Source organism: Petaurus breviceps, unplaced genomic scaffold (genome assembly GCF_028583685.1).
Source record: "Petaurus breviceps papuanus isolate PSGF00001 unplaced genomic scaffold, PetGlider_PUasm1.0 128, whole genome shotgun sequence".
Taxonomy (NCBI): Eukaryota; Metazoa; Chordata; class Mammalia; order Diprotodontia; family Petauridae; genus Petaurus; species Petaurus breviceps.
In genome coordinates, this window is record NW_027185664.1 from 286,227 (window position 1) to 310,284 (window position 24,058).

The window sequence follows — 24,058 nt, forward strand, 5'->3', positions numbered from 1 at the left end:
AAAGAGATCATGTGACTTGTGCGATTGTGCGACATCACCTAGATACTAAGTGGCAGAGCTGGGATTCAGACCTAGCATTGGCCTAAAGGCCTCTGAAGGCCTTCCCAGCTCTGGATCTAGGATTCGATGAACCCAGGTATTCCTGCCTTCAGAAACAAGATGTTATTCACTTTAATTTAATCCATAAGACCACAGATTTAGAGCTGAAAGGTATCTTAGAGGTCATCTAGTCCAACTCCCTCATTTTATTGATGAGGGGTAAAAAAGGCAGAGAGAGGTTAAGTGACTTGCCTAGGGTCACACTGTTACTAAGTGTTTGAAACAGGATTTGAACCCAAATCTTCCTGACTCTGAGATTGGTGCCCTATCTACTATTCCAGGCTGCCTTTATTGAACCGAGTTCAATTAAATTGTAAAAGCATTTAATAAGTACCTACTATGTGCCAGATTCTGTGTTAAGCTCTGGGGATACAAAGAAATTTTTTTTAAAAATGGGCCCTGCCCTCAAGGAGCTTGCATTCCATTAGTGGGGGAAGACAAATATACAGATTAATAAATACCAAAATATGAAATAATGTAAATAGCACATATTTGTATACATATATATGTGCAATATCAATGAATGTTGTAATAATAATAGGGAACATTTATATATCACTTACTAGGTACCGGGCATTGTGCTAAGCACTTTACAATTATTATCTGTGATTCTCACAACAAACCTTGGAGGGAGATGCTTTTATTATTCCATCTTGCAAATGAGGAAACTGAGGCAAACAGGGGAAATGATTTACCTGGAGTCACACAGCTAATAGGTATCTAAAGTCAGATTTGAATTCAGGTCTTCCAGACTCCAGCCCCAGCATTCTGCCCACTGTGGCACTTAACTTATTCCCCTCAGATAAGGGGTGGTTCTTGGACTATCTTGAAGAGAGCAATCATATGCCTCTGTCTGGGCCCAAACAGTTAGTTTCTATTTGTTGTTTCAGTCATTTTCCAATCCCGACTCTTCATGACCCATTTGGGATTTTCTCAGCAAAGATACTGGAGTGCTTTTCCTTTTCCTTCTCCAGCTCATTTTACAGATGAGGAAATTGAGGTAAACGGGGTTTAGTGACTTGCCCAGGGTCACACAGCTGGTAAGTGTCTGAGGTCTGATTTGAATTCGGGAATAGGAGTCTTCCTAACTCTAGGCTCAGCACTATATCTACTGTGCCACCAAGCTGCTCCCTTAGTTTCTTTCTTTCTTTTTTTTTTTTTTTAGCAATTGGGGTTAAGTAACTTGCTCAAGGTTACACGGCCAGTTATTATTTCTGGGTGTGGTGCTGAGTATCTGAGCCTGGATTTGATCCAGGTCATCCCGACACTGGAGCCGGTGCTCTTACTCGCTGAGCCACCTGGCCGCCCCTAAGCGATTGGGGTTAAGTAACTTGCTCAAGGTTACATGGCCAGGTGTTTCTGGGTGGGTGCTAATTTGATCTCCAGGTCTTCTCAACACTGGAGCCGGTGCTCTTACTCGCTGTGCTACCTGGCCGCCCCTGCTCCCTTAGTTTCTATAGGATGGTGGTGGTGGTTGTTTATGCTTCCTTCTGGAAGAAGATTATGATATCAGGAAGGGGATGCCACGACTTGCAAGTGATTGGATTTAAGGAGGGAGGGCTGGGCAAGGTCACCAGCCTCACTTTCTTCTCCGGAGTCATCTGGGTCCAGAGGTCAGATACAGATCAGAACGACTGGAGTTTCCATAGGAAGCCATAACGTGAAAGCTTGTTAATAGGCAATTTCAGGAACCCAGGGGAAAAGCTTGCATATGTAAAGAATGTGAGTCCCCTCTCTCTCTTTACATTTCAGGATGTTTTCAGAACTGATACCACATGTGATTGGGTCTAGAATTTCAATGGAGAGGCAGTAAGACCTTCTATCACATGGAGGTCCCAGGCCTCTCTGGAGATGTCTATGGGAGGGAGGATTAGACTGTACAAATCACACACTGTGCACCCAGGTGTCTTCATCAAGGCCACCAATTAGTGGGGAAAATAAGTGGCCTGAAGGTATTAGAAGGGTAAGGGAGGAATTTTTTATATGATGATGGGAAGTGCATTTACCTGCCAGCTGTTAACTGCTGGCCCCCTGGCTTTCAGGACCAGCCTTGCCAGTAGAACTTCTTGTAAAACTTCCAATTGTGATTGCTGTAGGGTAGTTCCAGACAAGTGTGTCTCACTTCATAGTGTAACCCCAATGTTTCAGTCTGTATCGCCTCTGAATTTGCCTGGCATGCAGCATAGAGAAGCCAGTGTGGAAGGGAAAGCATGTCCACTTACCCTGTCTATTCATGGATCAGTTCAGTCTGTCTGTCTGTCCTCAGTATATACCATAGAGGCACTGTGGAGGAGCTGATGCAAACCCGGCCTTCCAAACAGGAAGACTTGCATTTAAAACTGCAGCAAATCACTCAACCTCATTTCTCTCCCCATCCCTACTAGTCGTCAATCTACCTTGGTGGAGGGAGTTTCCTCACCAGGGAGGTTCTTAGATAAATGAAATCAAAGATTTAGACAAGAAAAACACAAATTTATACCTAGATAGGGAGAGAGATTATTTACTAATTTATTATTTATTAAGACCTTACTATGTATAGACACTGTACTAAGTGCTTAGGATACAAATACAATCAAGCAAGACATTTCCTGCCCTTAAAGGGCTTACATTCTACTGGGGGAAGGCAACACAAAGCTGGAGAGTCAACTTAGTGGCTCAGTGGATAGAACACTGGGCCTGGAGTCAGGAAAACCTGAGTTCAAATCCAGCCTCAGACACTTACTTTCTGTGTGACCCTGGGCAAGTCAGTTAATCCTGTTTGCCTTAGTTTCCTCGTTTGTCAAATGGTTTGGAGAAGGAAATGGCAAACCACTCCATTATCTTTGCCAAGGAAACCTCGTATGGGGTCAAGAAGAGTCAGACACGAAATCAACACAAAGGGGGAGTGTAACATGGTATGGGGATACCCAGGAAATAAAGTGGAGGCCTTGCTGCAAGCAAGATGAGGCAAAAGCTTGACCAATTACATAGAGCTTGGCACCCCAGAAGCAGAGTCTAAGGATCTTGTCCTCAGAAGATGAGGATGAGAGATGTCAGCCTTCTGGACATGTGCATATTTGCTTTCTTCCCTCCTCCATCATGTTTTACCTCCATATCCACTTTCTATTCCAAAGTCAAATAAAATTCAAAGAAGAAACCCAGACATCATTTCTGTGACACATCCAAGGGTCTTGGTGCTTTTTTTAGGAACAGTGCCACATTAGAAAATCATCTCACCATTTTAGTCCAATTGTCAGACGTCAACAAATTAAAATACTCAGGTCCACTTCTAACTCAAGTTGAAGAAAGATTTACTATAACCAAAGAATGTGATGACACAAGAGAGGAAAAGGTCTGGTTTGATTCACTGACCCCTCTTCTGTGATCAGAATTCAGTCATGTTTTAAAGTCTACCGCTCACCTCCTTAAGGGGATTGTCTCTTCTACTTGATTTGGCTGATTCCGACACTAACAGAGTTAATTTTATCTTGCACCATGTGCATTCCAGGGCAGGATAATGAGGCCACTGCATTCAGCTGGTCACAGCTGGTGAAATCCTCCAATACATTACTCTGGACCACAAATCCATAATAACAAGCATGTAGCTTAACAAATGAGAGGCACCTTCTGCAGAACTAATCATTTAGAACTCTGAAGGACCAGCTTACTCTGCAAAAGGGTGAACTGTTGAAAGAAAATTTTCTCCCATTAAAATGTTAATATTGGGGCAGCCAGGTAGCACAGTGAGTAAGAGCACTGGTCCCAGAGTTGGGATGACCTGGGATCGAATATGGGCTCAGACACTTAGCACCCATCCAGAAACACCTGGCTGTATAACCTTGAGCACATTACTTAACCCCAATTGCTTTATTAAAAAAATAAATAAATAAAATGTTAATATTACTTCATCTATATTTTTGCTTGAAATTGCAACTACAGGGATCATGAAAACTGCCCTTGCCTTCCAGTATTTGTAAGATGGTTTAAAGAACAAAATATCATCTCCCTATCTTTGAGGTGAAAATACACAAATCATTCCTTCTTCTTCTCCTCCCCTCTCTCCAAATATTCTCCTCTTCAACAGGTTGAAGTTGTTGTCAGGGGTTAGGAATTGCTCTGAGTGCTTGATCAGGTCTGTGGAAGGTACATAATCAGCCCTGTTTATTGAAAATAAGAGTAAGAGTAAGCTACCCCCTATACTTAGTCAACTGCTCTCAGCAAGCCATCAGAAGAGAAATTATATTGCAACTAGCGGCAATGGTCACGTGGATTAATCTTCATTTGAAAACAATTTATATATTATTACATAAATATTTGATATAGTTTTATTTCCCCTATTTGAATAGAAATGAGGAAATAATTTGAGTACAAGTACTCAATTTAATGTGAATAATGATTGAATTTGGAACTCAACATTTTAAAAAATGATTATTAAAATTGTTTTACATGTAATTGGGGAAAAATAAGATATTAAAGTAAAAATATTACTAACAATTATTTTATAATTATACTAAAAACCAAAACTCAGAAATCTTTTGAGTAGTTTGGGGGACATTTTGAAATTCATAATAATACAAATAATATATTGTTATTCATAATACTCATGAAAAACAACAATGAAAGAGGACTGAATGTAGGGATGCTCATTTCGTCCTATGGTACTATATGGACAAAGCCAAAACATGGAGGAAGTGCAAATGTCAATGTTAAACAAGAAACAAGTTGGCCAAGACTGGAGAAATATCTCCTCACCAATGACTCTCCCCCTTATCTAACTTCCTGGGTAAATTCTTCCCTTGTCTGATCACCTGCAGAGAGAAACAGACAAACAAGGGTCTTGACTCAAGGTACCTGTACCAGAAGTACACCAAAAGAAGGTTCCAGATATCCAGATCTAGACGGGCAGGTTCCACAGAAATAACATGGATTCCTACAAATAAACAGGAGCTAAAGGGATGCTGATGCTACCAATGCAAGGGTTCTGGGTTTGAACAACTTCTTAAGTAAAGGAAGAGCCTTTTTTTTTCAAGGAGCACATTACATCTCTTCAGCAATAATTTATTCCTGGAGAGTAGAGACAAATGGGGCATTGAGGTAGCACAGTGGCTAGAGTGCCAAACCTGGAGTCGGGAAGACTTATCTTCCTGAGCTCAAATCCAGCTTCAGATACGTTAGCTGTGTGACTCTAGGCAAGTCACTTAACCTTGTTTGTCTCAGTTTCCTGATCTATAAAATAGTCTGGGGAAGGAAATGACAAACTACTTCAGTGTCTGCCAAGAAAACCTCAAATGAGGTCCTGAAGAATCAGACATGGCTGAAACAATTGAGCCACAATAATAAACAAGTGACTAAGTGAAATGTGATCACCATCCCTATGTCTATTCTGATTGCCATTGGTTAGGAATGGAAAAAAAAATGAGTTATGGACTGATTCAGAATTTCTGTCACTGTGTGCTCACTTCTGTCTCCCTGAGCTCACTTTCATTTGGCACTACCATTCTGGGTCAGTATCTGACAGATTCTTTGTGTACTGTTGTGTGATGGGAAGAAGAGGGAAGGGGCAGCTAGGTGGCACAGTGAATAGAGCACTGGCCCTGGTGTCAGGAGGACCTGAGTTCAAATCTGGCCTCAGACACTCGACACTTACTAGCCATGTGACCTCGGGCAAGTCACTTAACCCCAATTGCCCTGCCTTCCCCCTCCAAAAAGCAAAAAAAAAAAAAAATGGCAGAGGGGAAGGAATAAGCGTATTGATATGTGCCAGGCATTGTGCTAAGCACCGTTTAAAAATATTATTTCATTTGATCCTAATAACAACCTGTGGGGCAAGTGTATTATTATCCCCATTATACAGTTAAGGAAACTGAGGCAAATAGAAGTTAAGTGACTTGCCCAGGTCACACAGTCAGTAAGTGTCTGAGGCTGAATCTGAACTCAGATCTTCCTGACTGGTGCTCTAATCCACTGTACCAGCTGCCTCTGAGTGAGTAGGATGGAATTCCCTGAAAAGGCCTTTGTTCTGCTTATCACCATCAAAATCTTGTGAGGCTTGCTGGGAAATTTAGCTACTATATAATGCCTTGGCACTGAATTGCATTAGAAGAAGAACGGTGCACTGTGGGATTTGGGGAAAGTCACTAAGCTACTCTAACTCTCAATATTGTCAACTTTAATATGGGGACATCTCCACCTGCCTTATGGCATTAAGAGAATACATATGAGTGTTTTATCAAATGGAAAGCCCTATACAGATGTAAGGGATTATTATTTCATTATAATTACTGTTATCATTGTTAAGCAGTTTCCTGTGAAGAACTTGAAGCTGATGGCAGCTGTGTTTTGGCAATGAAAAAGGTTGACCAAACAAAGTTTCAAGCTAACTCCAGAACTAAATTGCTTTGACTCCTCAGTCAGGCCAAACAATTTTGTTGAAACTGGTTGTTAGGGAAACTAATAACTACAGAAGGTTTATTCATTGACCTCTTTCACTAAATGTTAAAGCTCAGAGCTTCGGAGGAATTCTGTATGCTGGCTCTGAGGACAGACTCTCTGAATCTGAATCTTGGCTCTGCTGCTTACAGCTTGAGTGACGTTGGACAAATCACTTACCTCATCTGGGCTTTCCCTGTCAAGTGAGGGGTCTGAATAGAAGGCCTCTAAAGTCCTTTCCAGGTCTAGGCCGGTGATCCTATGGTTCTTTGGATCCCTAGTTTTGAAGCCAAACATTGTGCGACTCCATCTCATTTGGTAAATCATTTGAATGGCCTCTCTATCAGCTACCTCTATTCAACTCACACAGGTAAATGTACTCATGTGTTTGTCCATGAATGATTTATTTTTGTGTTAATATTTGAGGAGGGAACAGAAGGATGAAAGTTATAGAAACATCTACATCTGCCTGTGTTAAAGTATGACCTCTCCTGGGAATATTAATATTTTTAAAGACCTAATACTTTAATACTGTGAAATGAATGGTACAAGTGAAAATGAATTGATATGCTGAAATGTCAGTCAGGTTGGCAAGCTGGTAGGAGAGATATTTTTAATCAGGGAGATTCTTCCTAGGACTTTGATGTTCTCAGATGTTACCAAGCAGGCAACAACTTCTGTCCTAGTCGTGCCCCGCTGCCAATCCTTCCTTTCTTTTCTTCTCTTTCTCTGTCTGTCTCTGTCTCTCTGTCTCTCTCTGTCTCTGTCTCTGTCTCTGTCTCTCTCTCACACACACACACACACACATACACACACACACATACACACACACACGCACACCCCTTATGTGATGGAGTTTTGTTCTTGTGCTCTTGTTACAGAAGCAGCAGGACGTAGGGATGGCCTCCAGTGGTGGCAGAGGGAAGGGAATCGACTGTGCGGCCCTGACCTGCATGGTGCAGCTGGCTCAGATCCTGGTTGGAGTAGGCCTGGGGTTCTTGGTCACATCTGCTGGGAGTGTGGTTGTGGTGGTGATTGCAGCTTCAACTGTGGCCTTATTTGGCTGCTGCTTTGTAGCTCTCTTTGTTAGATGTGTGGAATAGAATAATAAAAAGACAATGTAACTGGATCAGTTCAACGGGCAATCTCATCTTTCTGGTTCTTGTGTTTGGCTGATCTGCCTAAAGAAGAATTGTGTTTTCTTCCAGGGGAACAAAAAGGAAAGAAGACACGATCTTTCCCCTTAAGGAGATTACAATCTAGAAGGGAAGATAAGAAAGGGGCATACATGACCTCTTCATGCATCAGTTCCCAACAGGTCTCTGGAAAACAGTCACTATTAACTCAGGCACCACTTGCTCAAGAGATAGAGTGAAAGGGCCATCTTTTGGTGGAAAAGGTAACTGCAGGGTTTCTGACCTTGGTGGCTATAAAAGCATGGCCATGCTGGGAAGGAGTAACATTCTGAGCTGTATACTGGATGTGCCTAAACATCTCCACAAAATGGACATTCTTCATCTCTTGATTTTAGGTTTGTATTTTAAAGTGGAGGTTAGTATTTTTTTTAAAAACTAAGCTTATTCATGTTTTAGTTTCTTTAGTTAGGTGAATAAAAATAATATTCTTTAAAAAAAATTTTTTTAAGCAATCAGGGTTAAGTAACTTGCTCAAGGTTACACGGCCAGTTATTTCTGGGTGTGGTGCTAAGTATCTGAGCCCGTGATTCGATCTCCAGGTCATCCCAACACTGGAGCCGATGCTCTTACTCGCTGTGCTACCTGGCCGCCCCTAAAAATAATATTCTTTATGGTTGAATGTGGAACACATGTTTACTTAAAAAAAATAAAATAAAATTGGGGCGGCCAGGTGGCACAGTGATTAAGAGCTCCGGCCTGGGGTCGGGAGACATGGGGTCGGGAGACATGGGGTCGGGAGACATGGGATCAGTTCCAGCCTCGGATACTTGGCACCCACACAAAAAATAACTGGCCGTATAACCTTGAGCAAGTTACTTACCCCCAATTGCTTTAAAAATAAAATAAAATTCCATGTGTTCTCTGTGAAATGTGCTGTGTATGTATATGTCCACACAGGGTTTTCTCCAGCTCTGTCTCCCTGTTGTACAGAATTCTTGTGAAAGCCCAGGTGCTACCAGAACTAAATTGCCTTTATTCTTTCCTCTCAATTAGGAATATCTCACTGTAGTATTATTCCCTTTCTTCCTTGTCTCTCTAGTCTCCCTTGGGTGGGACATTAAATATTACTAGGTGTATATGTCATTTTGTAACCATTTGCCACACTATAAATGTAATGTGTTAGTATTGCCATTATGTTAGAAAATCTAACCAGGCCTTTTTCCGGGTGTGGATTTAGGGAAGTTTCCAGGGAATCAAGATCACTTAGATATCATTGAAGTTGAGATGTCTGGTTTTTTGTTTGTTCATTTTTAAATTCTGGGGGAAAATGACAGAGTCCTGGCTACTATATAACTACTCATAGACACCTGGGGCGTGCTTCACACAAGTCACCCAGAACAAATAGCACAAAACATACCCTTGAACCAACTTATTAAGACAAATTAAGTTGGGGAGAGATAGTAACCCTGAAATACAATGTCCTCTTAGGGGAAAAATCCTAAAAATACTGCCAAATGGAGGGAAGACAGAGCCCTGGACCACAAGCCATCTGTAGGTAGAGAATCTATACTGATGGGGAGGTTACCACTAGGGGAGTCTAGAAGGACCTCACTGGGTTGCAGTTTATAGGTGGAGAGGGAAGGGAATAAACATTTATATAGTGCCTACTATGTGCAAGGCATTTCACAAATATTATCTCGTTTGATCTTCACAATGACCCTGAGAGGTAGGTATTATCAATATTTCCATTTTACATTTAAGGAAACAAGAAGCAAACAGGTTAAGCCTAGAGTCACACAGCCAGTAAGTATCTGAAGCCCAATTTGACGTCTCCTGGACTCTAGGACCTCTATCCACTGTTCTACCCAGTTAGCAGCTTCCGGGGGACTTTGGGAAGAGGGAGAGTAAGTATACTACTTGGTAGCTTCCTGTTTTCACTAGGTATTAAGTTCAGGTGTTGCTATAATAAGTTTTGGTGTCCTGTGACAAAGACCTGTTACCTTGCCTTAGTTAAAAATGTGATTATTTTCTAGTTTCGGGGGTAGTAGGTGGTTGATGGAGGAGTTGGAAGGGCAAAGAATAAAGGGATACAGGGAGGAGGAAAGGGAAAAAGGTCTTGCAATCCAATTCCTCACTCCTGATGGGTGTAAAACTATATCTGAGTCTTGCTCCTAACTACCCCCTCAAAATCTTTTCTCTTTGTAATGTTTTTTTTTCTTTTTCCTTTCTCTTCTCAAAACCCAGAATCATAGATGGGCAGAACACAAGACCAGGATCACCCCCATTTTTTCTTAGGCTCCAGGCATTAGACTTAAATTACATAGCCACAGTGAGTTTGTGGGTAGAAATGGGAAATGTGGTTTACATCCCAGTGGGAAGAAGAGAAACTAACATTCTTTCCCCTCCTGCTCTCTCTAACATGTGACTATTCTAAATTATAAATTATTGAGGACAGATTGGGGCCATAAGGTTTTAAAAAATGAAGCACCTGCATTGTCTAATACTTATGTCGTTATGTTTCATACAAAGATTGCCCACCTTGCCTTCCATACCATTTCAAATTTTTCAGTGGTTCAGCAGAGATGTTCTCATCTCTGATTTACCAAAAGGTGGCCTCCTTTATTCTAAGGTAGAAGCTGTGTACCTTTAAGACCTTGAATGCATTAGTGAATGTGAGAATACTACAGTTCTCACAGTGTGGCCCACATGTGAGCATCTACTGGGATTTTACAATGTCATAACAGTTATGGCACCTATAAAGGGAGGATGCCGTGCCTCCCTCTTTCTACCAATGTCACTGACTAGCTGAGCTATCAATCCGTATAGAGCCAGCCTGCCATGGTCTTAATTGGTTGTCATGTATATGGTCACTGGTTGGCCTCATAGAGGTAGATAGCTCAGGAAAGCAGGAGGATCTGAAATATATCTTTCTTTACATGTAGTTATATAATGCCCCAGCCACATTTATGTGCTCTCCTCTCTGTCTGTCTCTGCTCCATCTGTTTCTGTCATTTGTAAAAGTCTTTAGAGGATCACAAAGTACTTTACACACATTATCTTATCTGGGTCCTATAGAAATCTTGGGATGGAAATTCAGCAAACATTCCTGTTTTGCAAATAAGGAAACTGAGGCTGTGAGAAGTTCAATGACTTGTTGATGGTTATACAGTTAGTAGAATGTCAGAGGAAGCAGGATTGAATCCCAGGTTTTCCTGACTCCAAGCCTTGTAATCTTGAACTCAAGAAGAATGTGCAGTGAAGAAGTTTGAGAATGCAGAGTGTGTATTTGCTCCTCTGGCAGAGACAATTCAGTCCAGAGACCAATACTTTAGACTCTGATAGTCCAGGAGATGGGCGGGAGAGGGGAAGAGTTGTATTAATTGTTCTAGCTTCCCTATGACTATATATGGGGACATATGTATACATATATGTATATAATACACACATATATGTATATATATATTCCTTCTGTGTATATCACACAAACAAATATTTACCAGCCCGTTGAGAGGCTGACTATAATAATATAAAAAACTCTTGGTTTTTCTGGCCTGTCTCTCTCTGTCCAGCACATTGCTCAATCACCATCCATACTTCCTCCTCCTTTCTGCCCTGGTTCTTCTCTGAAATCCTCCATATCTGAATGCTCCTCCCACATTATATTTACTTATTTGTGTACATTTTCCCCAAATGGAATTTCAGTTCTTTGAAGAAAGAGACGATTTCCTTTTGAGTTCTTTGCGTTCCCAGCAAACACTTCTGGCACTTGAATTTTTGTCACATGAATAAATGGAGAGGAAATTGTCCAACCATCCCAGATGCCCAGAAATGAGGTGGTCTAAAATGGTACTCAACTTCCTAGACATTTAAAGAAATGAGATAAAATCTGTCCACTGAGAAAACTGACCCAATCTCTTGGGACATCTTTGCTAAGGAGATATTGCTTCTTGTACCTTGGATAAATATTTCAGCCCAATAGCTATAGTTTTGATTTATTGTTTATTTTATTTTCTTATGTTAATTCATTGTGTTAACAAATCAGATAGCCATTAATAGAGAATTATAGAATCCTCTCTGTTTTTGGGGGGTTGTGGTTGGGGAAGTAGTCTATGGGAAGTGGGACACCAATGAGGTAAGGAGATATTTATATTTTTAGTCATTTTGAGTATATTTTAGAATATACTTTCTAGACTTTCTTTGAACCAGTGGCAACTTGATCAAAGCCTGGCCAAGAGCACTAGAGCGGTGAGGAGTGGGAGTAGTATTCACAGGTAGCTAGAATGTCATCTGGGGACCAAACAGTACGCTATGCCCTGCTAAGCTGGCCAAAGTAATAGTCTTACAATCTCTCCAACAGTAGAGAGCAAAGAAGAAACCAAGGGTTGCAGATAAGTGTTAAATGAACTTTTTAGCTAAGGTCAGCATTCACCAATGACACCCCTATCACATCAAAAAATATAATCAAATAATTTAAATCAAATAAAAATAATAAAAAATAATTTTAAAAAGTATAGACAAAGTAATTAGTTCAGGTTTTTCCTTTGATGGTTAAAACTGCAACCTAGAAAAGGCAACATTATTCAATTCTCAAAATTTAGGCAAGAGTTTGCTGTCCAGTGGAAGAAGGCAAAGAAAGGAATTGGATTCTAGGCAATCTGGCTTAGAGGTGGCCAGGAAATTTCTGTAGTGTTATTCGCTTATTGAAATAGCAGATTGCAGTTTATAACTATGCAATGAGAATAAGTTTTAAAACCTTAATAAAACAGTAGGAATAAGTTTGTCAATTTAGCCTAACTGACTTCATTTTAAGCCTCTATTTTGTAAGTCATTTTGAATTAAGATGTTTTTCTATAAGTTGTCTTTCATTAATAAGATAAGTATTTGAGTGGTATGATGTTTTAGTAAGCAACATATATGTGTTCTTAACAATTGATAAATATATGTAGATCCTTTGATAGAACAGACCACCAATAGAAATATGAACAACTATGTCAGTAGTTTATGTAATAAACTACCAATCAAACAATGAGGCAAGCAAAATAAGAACTCCTATAGCTAAAATTATAAGAAACCCATCAGAAATTCTTGACTTTCAGCTGGATCCTAGGTCAAGGGCAAGACAGGTTCCTGTTTTACTGCACTTAAGACTTCAACAGCCACTATTCACCTGAGGGCAGAACTAATTCATGACTGCTAACCTTTCAATTTAAAATGATAACTTAAGCATCTCAAGCCATAATATTTAAGATGTTTTCTTTCTAAAACCACATGTGCTGTTTACATTTTTAAACATATAGAAAAACTTTAAACAAAGTCACTTCACCCACAACACCACATATGTCTATCAGAGGGAAAGGATTAACTTCATAGATTCTAGTTCTAGCAATAAATCATTATGAACTTTTTTCCTTCACAAACCAAGAAAGAGTGAATAGTAAAACACTTACACTTTTCAAAGTTGTCAAAATTGGAGTTGCTTACCAAACTGATTATAGTAATCATATAGGTGCTTTTTAAAAGACACTAAAATATACTTTTTTCTCTCACATTAATTCATATAGAAAATATTTCTTTCTCTTTTCCATGCCAGATTTTGAGATTTTCCCTTTCCCTTCTGCACTGTAATCTGACTGGCAGGTTTTCCCTACCTCTTCCCTTTCCTCAGAGAAAAGCCTCACTTCATTTTAAATTGGCTGAAGAAAAATTTCTTACTTTGGAATTTCAGCTTACTTTAATTACTTCTGGAGGTATGGGGTCAATATGGGGTCAAAGTTTTAAATGTGACAGCAAGAGAACATCATGAGTAGGGAGCAGGATGTTTATGTACCACACTTTCCTGAACACAGAAAAGTGGGACAACATGGGGCTCCTACAGAAAGGGGAAAAATTTTGCCAGTAATGAAACAAGGATTTAAAATTGGGGTATGTATTTCCCTGATTCAGGCCAAATAGAGGGTAGTTTATTTTTTTGAAAAAATGAAAGAACTTACGCTAAGATGAATTCCATTTTAGGAGTGGAGTTTCACCCTTTTCCCAATTGATGTCATCACAGAAGGGCCAAAGACCTCATTGTACTACTCAAAAGTGTAAATGAGGTATGAAAAAGTCCTTAATCAGTCTGAGAGGATTGTAGGGTCCTAGCCATTAAATGAAAAGCAGATGATGCCACATAGGAAACATCTTGTGATTGAGAAGAATAGAACACACTTTTGGAGCCATCTATAAAAAGAGAGGTAATCTAGAGGTAATTTCAGTTTAGGGAATTCTAATTTAATTTGGAGTCAAGTTGGAGCCAAGTCCCTGAAAGGGAAACACTCTTGAAGAAGAAAGAAGATAACCTCTGTGCCCCCCATTCTTTCTTTTTCTCCTCCCCCTTTACCCTTCCCCTCCTTGGGAGGAGAAAGTGTTCACTTGAATGTCCTGGCATCACCTCCCTGATGTCATGGTCCTCTTCAAGAACAAAGGACAAACAGCAACCTTGATCATACAAATTGGAGAGACTAAACACACAACAGTGCATCCAATGGGGCCAGAGAGACCAGCTCAGTAGGAGGCAATTCAGTCAGGCAGGAAGAATAGTCACCTGAGAAAATGCAGCTTCAGGGAATGGGACCCTTTATGTTGGAGAGAAGTGGAGGTTATGGACTCCATGAAGGCACCAATCAGAGGAGCTCACCAGAGACCTACACCGAAGGGAAACTTCATGAGAATGCTATGAAAGGAGAAAAGGATCCCAGGATACAGGAGTAAATCCTTTGCCATATTTGTTCTCTGTACATGTGACTTACCATTTTTTATATTTTCAATTTGGGCCCAGTCCCCCCACAGAAAAATGTTTTTATAATTATTATTCTTGTTATCTCTCTTAGCAAAACTCCTAAGTCATCTCACTTCCCTCCATCTGCACCATCATCATAGGGGAGTACTGGGTACCCTCCCCTCTCTACACTACTTTCAGGTTCCTTTTGTGTGTTTTCATCCCCCATTATATTGTAATCTCCTCAAGGACATGGGATGATTTTTCTTATTTGTATCCCCAGAAGTTAGCACAATACCTGGCACATAGTAGGTAACAAATGTTTTATTGTATTTCAGTAAATACTTTTGCTTAAAATCCAATTAAGTCTGAATGATTGTTAGTAGGAAGTATGTTAGTTGAAACTTATAAACAATAAGATCTAGCTCCCTTGGGATTTCTACTTCCAGAACCTGAGAAGTACAAGTAGTGATCAGCCTCTTGAGATCAATTCCATTGTCAGGAGTATAATTTAGGAGTAACACTAGAAGTGGGCTACACTGTGAGGATTTTCAATTAGTATGATACATATATTATTACTACATTTATTTGTTAATTATGCTTAGTTTTTTTTTGTTAGCTACATGCACATAATCTGAATATTTTGCATATTGTGTTTGGCTACTGATGTTATTAGAACTTTTATTTTGTTTGATGTTATGCATCTTTGTATGGGGGCAGCTAGGTGACAGGGCCTGGCATCAGGAGGACCTGAGTTCAAATATGACCTCAGACATGTACTAATTGTGTGACCCTGGGTGAGTCATCTAACCATGTTTGCCTCAGTTTCCTCATCTGTCAAATGAACTGGAGAAAGAAGTGGCAAACCATTCCAGTATCTTTGACAAGAAAACCCTGAAAGGGGACACAAAGAGTTGGGCATGACTGAAACAAGACAACAACAAAAAAACAACAACATGCATATTTGTATATGGATATATATTCACTAATGAAATATTTGTGTAAATATATCCTGAATATAATAGGTTTCGAAAGTGGGCAATACCATGCCATGGGGAGGGTGCTGGAATGATCCAGGGGGGCAGTAGTAGACTCAGGTGCAGTGGCAGTGGAAGCATAAGAAAAGAAGAGGGGGCAGCTAGGTAGCACACTGAGTAAAGCACTAGCCCCAGAATCAGGAGGACCTGAGTTCGGTTCCAGCCTCAGACACTAAACACCCACACAAGAAAACTAGCCATGTAATCTTGGGCAAGTTACTTAACCCCAATTGCCCTCCAAAAGGCAAAAAAAAAAAAAGAAAGAAATTGAACCAGTCATAAATTAGCTTCCTAAGAGAGAAGCACCAGGACAAGATAGATTTACAAGGGAAGTCTATTAAATATTTGGGGCGGCCAGGTAGCTCAGCGAGTAAGAGCACCGGCCCCAGAGTCGGGATGACCTGGGATCAAATCCAGGCTCAGACACTTAGCACCACACCCAGAAATAACTGGCTGTGTAACCTTGAGCAAATTATTTAACCCCAATTGCTTTAAAAAAAAAAAGAAGAGAAGAAAATGTTGAAAGACCAATGGTACATGTTTCATCATTGTGTAACAGAGTTAAAGTCATGATGATTACATTATTTTCCAAATAAATACATAAAATGCAAGTTATAACCAATCAGTGGTCAAGTCTGCCAACAGGTCTTAACAAGCAGGTGTTGGCAGGTGAGCATGTTGTTCACTGTTGGGAATTCCAGCATGAATTGGAAGGAATATGTTTGTGTAATGGCTCGTTTACAATTTGTTACATGATGCAATACTGTGTCATCAAAATTTCAATGCAGGAAGAACCCCACAAATTTACAATAAATTATTAAATTTAAGATGCATTATTTTAAAATTTATATTTTTTGAAATGATGCAAATTAAAAAAAATACATTAAAGTAGATTTCTGGGGGGGCACTGAGTAATTTTTTTTAAAGGGCAGTAAGCCAAATAAATTTGGGAACCTCTGATTTAGACCTAGTCACTGAAGCAGTCTGTCAAGTGATGCTCAGTATTGTTCTATGTCCATTGTATGTACTATTGATAAAGATTTGTGAATGGCACCCTAAGGTGACGGCTTTCACTTTACCTGATTGAAATCCCACAAGATAGAGCAGAAAATGTTGGCCTGAGATGCCTAATACTGCCTTTAGGTTAAAAGTGGGCTAACTATTGTTAACAGGATATGGTTTATTACTTCTCCAGCTTCTACCAGGGGAAAGAAGGGGGAAAGGGGGCAAATAGAGATAATTGAGGCCTGGGTAAGATTCAGGTCCACTGCTTCTAGACCAAAGTAAGGAGCAGGAACAAAAGAATATCTTCTGTTGGCAGATACAGTGGAATGCACTCACAGCACCCCTGAAGGCTGGACCTGAACCAGATTAAAATGTAATTGGAAAATATATAACAACATAAATAAAAAATACAACAGAATATGGACAAGGTTAACTTGTGGTTTTATATATGGTTTAGTGACTGTTGTTTCTATTTGAATTTGACCCCACTGTTCTGCAGTATCACCTACCAGAACTACACTTCAGTGATAATACCTATAGCATATACCTCCCTCAAAAAGAAATAAGGAAATAAATCAGCAGGTACAAAGGTACAAAATCAGGCTTGGTACAAACGTGAGCCATCATGATTATTCCCATGCCTCTGATTTCTTTTCCTTAATGGTGTGAGTTCCTTCAAGTCTGATACCATTATATTTGTATAAAACTTTCCCTTCTTGTTCCAAGCAAAGTGACTTACATAAAACAGGTACTCAATAAGTATCTGAATGAATAAGTCTAAAATTATTTATGCATTGTCCCCTGTAAAATTTCCATTCTCTTAGAGGCAGAAGTTTGAAAATATGAGGCAATATGAAAGAACAAGGCCAAGGGGAGAGAGAATGGACTAGGAGAAAAGCAGACTCCATAGTTAAATAGACAAAGGATCCTGCATAGGAGTCAAGAGAAATGAATTCTACTTCCAGTTGTCACAGACTCTCACGAACGGTGACAAATTGTGAAGTGCAACTTGAATAAGTCACTAGTCTCTCTGGGCTTCAGTTTTCTTTTGTGTAAAATGAGTGGACTGGATTAACCAATACCTAAAATTCTTTCCAGCTCTAACAGTCTATAAAAAGAAGAGAATGAATAGAGCATTGGCCCTCGGGTCAGGAGGACCTGAATTAAAATTCAGTCTCAGACACTTAACAGAAAAACTAGCTGTGTGACCTTGGGCAAGTCACTTAACCCCAATTGCCCTACCTTCCCCCCCTCCAAAAAGAAAAAAACAAAGAAGAGTAACTAGGGGGGAGGGCAAGAATGATAGAGATCAGATGTAAAAGATGCTTAGAGAATAAGGTGGGTCTCTTTCTACTTTTCCATTGGCCACAAGATAAGCAGAAGGATGTTATTACTTGAATAGCAAAGTAGCTTTCCCCCAGTATTTTCTACCTTAGATAAAGGGCTCTCACCCTCTATCTAGTTCTCTAGGGCAGAACAAATTGGCATCCTCATGATATCAGGTCTGTGATGAAGGAAAATTCAACTACTTTCCCTTCTTCTCACCCCCAACACTACAAGTCATTTGGCTTAGCATTTTAATACCATGGCTCAGAGGAGCAATGAAAAGATTTTCAAAAGCTGATGATTTACCTATCCGTGATTTTCATTCTAAGAATTATCAAGAGAAACTTAAAACAAATACCTCAGTATCCTGTTTTAACACCTTGTTAAAGGGAAGATTATATTAGGGGTCCATTCCATTTATTGAATTGGCATCTGCCCCTCAAATGTCTATCCATGTTTTAAGTTCTGCTCACTAGGGCTAAACATAACAAGTCAAATATCTTTTTCACACATAACCTCCATGCAAATATTTGAAGACAGTTCTCATCACCCCACTAAGATGTCTCTTATCTGGGCTGAACATATCCATTTCCTTAACTGACACTTGAGTTTCCAGTTCTTTAACCATCCTGGTCCCCCTTCTCTACACACCATAGGGCAGGTACAGCCAGAGCCAGGCACTGAATTCAATGATCTCTTTCATTTTGGAGTAGCCATATACCAATTTCTGAAAAATTGAATAAGGAGCTGTCCTCAGGAACACCTGAGTTCAAGTGCCCTTCCCCACAGCCCCACATACTGTCTGTGGGACTCCCCCTCTCCCAGTTCATTTCACTTCTCAGTGATTGCATCAGGCTGCTCTCTAAGACAACGTAGTACAGAGCAGGTAGGTGAGGACCTGCATTGGTAGAGGAATTCCCTTGGAAAGTTTCCTACGGAGATGAAACCACAGGTTAGGCTTAATTATATTGAAACAGCTGCCAGAGCTGGAGGCTACACGTGTCCAGTGTCTTGTCCCAACTTATTACAATCAATGGGAGCATTCTGGAAGCAGTAAAAATGAAGATTATTTAATTTGAAATGGTATAATTTGACCAAAATTTAGGCAAGGCAAAAATTTGAGGTCAAATGATCAGCAGCAGTTATTCATCAAATTTGGGACGTAGACTGATGTCCTGAGAGGAGTCTAGAAAGTGGATTGTCTCTAATTCTTTAAAGAGCTGTAACCTGACATGGACTTTTGCACATGCACAATAACATTATTGCAAGGCTAGGTAAAAATAAATATGATGTGTTTAAAGTGGTTTGAAGTTCTTGGAAGAAAGGGAACACAAGATAATGCAATATTTGGCAATCACATCATTACAATTATCTTCAGTACTTTACTAATCTGAGAGAAGTTATCCAGTTTAGCAGGGAGGGTGCTAGTTTTAGGAGTCATGTTTGGGTTTGAATCCTGGCTTTACTTGCTAGCTAGAGCTAGACAATCTGGGTCAAGCTAATTGAACATTACCTGGTCTTAGAGTTCACGTCTTTAAAATAAGGGTAATATTTGAAATACTTACCTCACATGGCAATTTTGAAGAATACTTTATAAATCTGAACACACTAGAGAAGTCTATTAATTGTTAGTAACAAAATTCCTGCTCTGTCACGTGCAGCTCCCTAGATATATAGGGAAATGGCTGATTTGTTTGTTCATCTCGGGGGTCAATTTTTTTCTTTTAAATCAGGAATGAAGTAAAAAGTGAGCTAAAATTTTCCCCTGAGACTGTGGCCTCACCTGCAACTCGGGGGGCTCGAATAGAGCGGAGAGGCGATAAGCAGAACCTTGAGCTAGCATCATCCCCGCCTGCCCTGCCCCCCCCCCCCGCTTTGGCTGAAGGGTGGGGAGTACTCTCACCTGCAGTTCGGCATTTAAGTGCGTGCCAGAGCTCCAAGCATCTTATCCCTATGCCAGTCTTTGATGCTGCTCTTCCCACCCCCGCTACCCTTTGTGCCGCCCCCCTCCCACCACACCCCTTTTCCCCGAGCCAGAGTTCCTCCAGATAAAACTTTTCTCCCTTTTCTCCTATCCCAAAATAGAGGCGCACTTGCCTTTCCCCTTCAGGTCCAGCTTCTCTAAGAGATGCTGCTGCCCTAGCCGGAAATAATTTAGATACCGCTTTATTTAAAAACACGAACGCCTCCCTCTTCCACCAAAGACCAAAACAAAATCAACGTCATTTACTATATATTTTTTGCCTTTAAAGAGGGCCTTCACCACTGACAACCAAAGGGCAGGTGTCCCTGGAGGTCTTACTAAGAGTCGGTCAGATTAGGGGCTCCCTGCTGGGTCCAAAATCAGAATGCAGGTTCTGGTCCCTCAAGTTCTCCCTACTCCCACAAATCCTGCGATAGCAGCCAGTCTTACTTCTTCTCAGGTTGTAGAAGTCCAGGGTTAGGGACTGGGTCCACAGAGTCTACCAGGAGTGTCTGCTCAGCAAGAAGATGGCGAGAGGAATTTTGAAGATGTCTTCACGAGTCAACCTGGGCTAGGTCCTTTAGATTCCTGAATAATCTAAGAAATCCCAGCTTTACAAAAAGAGACAGTTTCTCCCGAAGAGATAGTGAAATCTTACCCGCCCAACTGCAAGTGAATGTCCTCTACTAGGGAGAAATCACGGAGTTCTTACTCAGCGTCTCAGAGCGCCTGCTCTTACCCGGAAGGAAGGACAATAGACAGCAGCCCTTTACATACATAGCCCTGGGAGCAGTGATAGCCTTGGAGTCAAGAAGGAAAAGTGGAAGCGTTTCTGAGGGGCTCAAAGCTTACACGGGTTTAATAGATTCTATCTCTTACTTATATCTTTCGCTCCCCACTCTGGCCAGTTCCCCTTCTCCAGAAAGTTCTTTCTCATCCCTCTTCTCTAGAGACTAGACGCTTCTCTCTCTGGCCCAAGCAAAGTGAGGAGGAAGGCATACAGCACCACAATTTGCCACTTCCCTTAACTTTAGGTCTCTTTAGCGGTTTTTTTTTTTTTTTTCATTTGTGCAGCCCGCTTCCTCAGTGTCTCTCCCCTTATCCTCTGGAGGGTCCTCAGATCCTCCTTACCAGTTTGGTCCACCCTCCATCCTACACCCAGTGCCTGCTCTTACTAATCCTTTCCCATTCTACATCTGTTCTTTCTCTCCTCTGTGTCTCTGTCTCAATCTCTTCCCTTCTCCGCCCTCTCCCCCGGGGGAAATAACCTACTCTGCCGCATACCTCTACCCTCCTCCCTCAGTTTCCGTCGTTGGTCAGCCCTCCTCCTTCAGTAGCGTTGCTCCCCTAAGCTAGTGGGTAGCAGGTCATAGCGCCCGCCGTTGTAGACGACGACTCCGGGTGGGCAGTAGAGGAGGTCGGGTTCCACCGAAGCATGCAGGGGAGCCAGGGTCTGCAGGGCCTGTTCCTCGGGCTCAGGTTTGGTAGTGGCGGTGAAGGGGCGCATGCTAGTGATCGAGGGCGAGGCGATGCGCCAAAGCAGGCTCTTAAGAGCCTTGCGAAACTCTCGGCGCATGAGACAGTAGAGGATGGGGTTGAGGCAGCTGTTGGAATGGGCCAGGCACACGCTCACTGGGAACACATACACCTGACTCAGAAAGTACTCGTGGCTGAAATGCACCACATTCAGCTTGATTAGGATACCCCAGGTAGTCAGAGCCTGGTTGGGCAGCCAGCACAAGAAGAACGACAATACGACAATAGTTACTGACTTGGTAACCTTAGAGCGCCTCTTGGCGCTGGCTCCAGCAGCGCTGCTGCATCCTTTTCCAGAGGCACTCTCAATACCAGGCTCAACGCCCGCGCCTCCACCTCTCCGGACAGGACGTTCAGAGATGAAGCGCACCAGTAGCAGGTAACAGAGGCTGATCACCCCTAGTGGCAGCACGAAGCCCAGCAGCACCTTCTGTGTGTGGTACAATCCTAGCCAGAGCTGAGAGTCTCCGACCCGCGGCTTGTCGGGGAAGCGTACCAAGCAGAGCTCCTCATCCATCACTGTGGCAGTGGTGGAGAAGATGGCATGGGGCAAAGAGGCCAGCATCGCCAAGACCCAGATCAACACGCAGAGCGCCTTGGCTGAAAAGCACCAGCCACCGCCTCTGCCCACCCCGGGGACTCGCCTCCAGCCCCCGCCCCTAGCCCGTCCTCGGGGCCGGCGGCTCTTGAGAGCAAAGGCCACCGAGTGGTAGCGCGCCACGCTCATGGCCGTGAGGAAGAAGACACTAGCGTACATATTCATGGCTGTCACAGTAGCGATGATCTTGCACATGGCCTTGCCGAAGGGCCAGGTGAAGTCTAGTGCGTTCTCCACAGCCCAGAAAGGCAAGGTGAGAACGAACTGGAAGTCAGTCAAGGCCAGGCTGGTGACAAAAAGGTTTATGGAGGACTTACGCCAGCCCTGCTTGCTTTTCATCAGGTACAGGACCAGGAGGTTGCCCACCAGCCCCAAGGCACACACCACTGAATATACCACACTGAGGAGAATTCGTACCACGGCTCCGGCTTGGCCGTCAGTACCAGTACTCCCGCGGATGCCTGAACTCGGGAACTGCCCTGCCATGCCGTCTGGTCTCTCCAATTCCAGGCCCCGAAGCTGATCCCTCATCATTAGCGAAACGTTGCCACTTGCATTCCCCAGTTCTAGCAGGGACCCCCAAGGGACAGCCGCCTTCATGTTGACAGTGATATCTATCCAGGTCGGGCCATGACCTAAAGACTAGAATTGGAGCAAGTCTGATTAATCCATTCACTGCCTCTGGGGTTACCCTCTAACCCAGACTTTCTCAGAGCAGTAGCCACTAAATACCACAAAGTGACTGGCTAAGTGATTACCACAAGACTTGTCCTTGGGGGCTTCTCAGCTTAGACTTGGCGCGAAACTGTCGAGCGCTGAGTCCAGGCTCGGGAAGAATAAAGACCTCTGAAGCTGGAACGGGGGGAATCCGAGGAGAACTACAGCAACTGAGATGTCCATCTGTCTTTTTCCCTCGTCGTTCGAAGGTCAGTTGCTGCGAAAGGGTCGAAAGCTTTCAGGGTCGCCGCTCGGGTGCTCTTGCAATTTTCAGCTTGTCTACAACCATAACAAAACAAAATGAAACATAAACAAAAACAAACCTTCTTCCTGTCTGGTTCTCTACTGCCACAAGTTTTCCCGTGTGTTGTTCTCTAAAGAAGAGAATTCGGTACGAAAAGATCACTTCTCTCTCCAGCACTCCCTCTCTCTACTGCCCTTAACTCCCAGGGAGTTTTAAGCAGCTTCTCTCCAGTTATACAGGCACCCACGGCAGCTTCAGCCACAGGCTCAGGAGAGCATGCGCACTCACCAATCTGAGAAGCACGGCAGGGGGAGCTTTCCGAGGTTCTGAATCCGGAGCTTCCACACCCAAAGTACCTGCAGTTAAATTGGGAGAGGGGAAGGACCTATAGTTCTGGCTCTTTAACCCTTAATTTTCTTTATTGGATGAATTAAATTTTGACTTTTGAGCTTTTTGACTTTCCAGTTTGTCTGTTCCATCAAAATGGTATTTTCCTTTCTTTTCAACACAACTCTTCCATCCTTCACTCTGGAAATCATTCGAAAGAAGGATGAAGGAAAAACCTGCAAATTTAATCTTCTCCTCCCTCCTCCCCACTATAGGCAACAAGAATGGCCTCTTTCCGCTCTCAATCTAGTTTCGAACCCAGCTCCTAATGGATATGTTGAGCCCCTATCCAAGGTATAAAAATCTCCTGAGATTTAGAAATTAACTCTTTCTCTTTCTTTAATTACATGGTCATTTCATCCGACAACTACAATTACCTCCTTATTCTAAGATGTAGGGAAGAACTCTGAACACATCTCTTCTAGAGTTCAAGATCAGATGGTTTACAGAGTCACATTTCTACTACATCTTTCCTGGATTTTGAAAGGTGAAGCTTTGCAATTAGTTCAGAGGGAGTTTGTATCAGATTCAGAATTTTTCCATTGCTGTCATTTTCCAGGCCCCTTCCAAAACACATTTTAATGGATATTCTAATTCTCTCCTCCACCCTCACCTTTGCCATGATCTCGATCCTTGGAATCAATGGAAAAAAGTTTAAATTGCTTCTCTAACACTAATATTGGAGGCAAATCCAAGGGGTCTCTGTCCCAAGTAGGTTCACTCCATCCCTTCGAATACATCATTGCCAAGAGCTTCTCCAGCAGGGGGAGACTGGTATTAATGGAATTTTACAATATTCTTCCTTCCTTCCTTCCTTCCTTCCTTCCTTCCTTCCTTCCTTCCTT

At 41.9% G+C, this 24,058-nt stretch overlaps 2 protein-coding genes across 2 annotated transcripts in view; one reads left to right on the top strand and one right to left on the bottom strand.

Annotated features, from left to right (window-relative positions):
- LOC138172345 (membrane-associated transporter protein-like) overlaps positions 1-7,644 on the top strand; it is a 64,022-nt gene extending 56,378 nt beyond the window's left edge. The window contains exon 7 of the mRNA XM_069102098.1: positions 7,389-7,644. Coding sequence (XP_068958199.1) covers positions 7,389-7,610 — 222 coding nt within the window. The 3' untranslated portion in view covers positions 7,611-7,644. The remainder of the gene's footprint in view (positions 1-7,388) is intronic.
- A 12,340-nt stretch (positions 7,645-19,984) lies between these two features.
- LOC138171388 (relaxin-3 receptor 1-like) lies at positions 19,985-23,174 on the bottom strand. Its single transcript, XM_069100861.1, has 2 exons — positions 22,624-23,174; positions 19,985-22,507 (listed from the first exon to the last, which is right to left on the bottom strand). The coding sequence occupies exon 2, from the start codon at positions 22,463-22,465 to the stop codon at positions 21,062-21,064; it is 1,404 nt and encodes a 467-aa protein (XP_068956962.1). The 5' UTR covers positions 22,466-22,507; positions 22,624-23,174; the 3' UTR covers positions 19,985-21,061.
- Between the last annotated feature and the right edge of the window lie 884 nt (positions 23,175-24,058).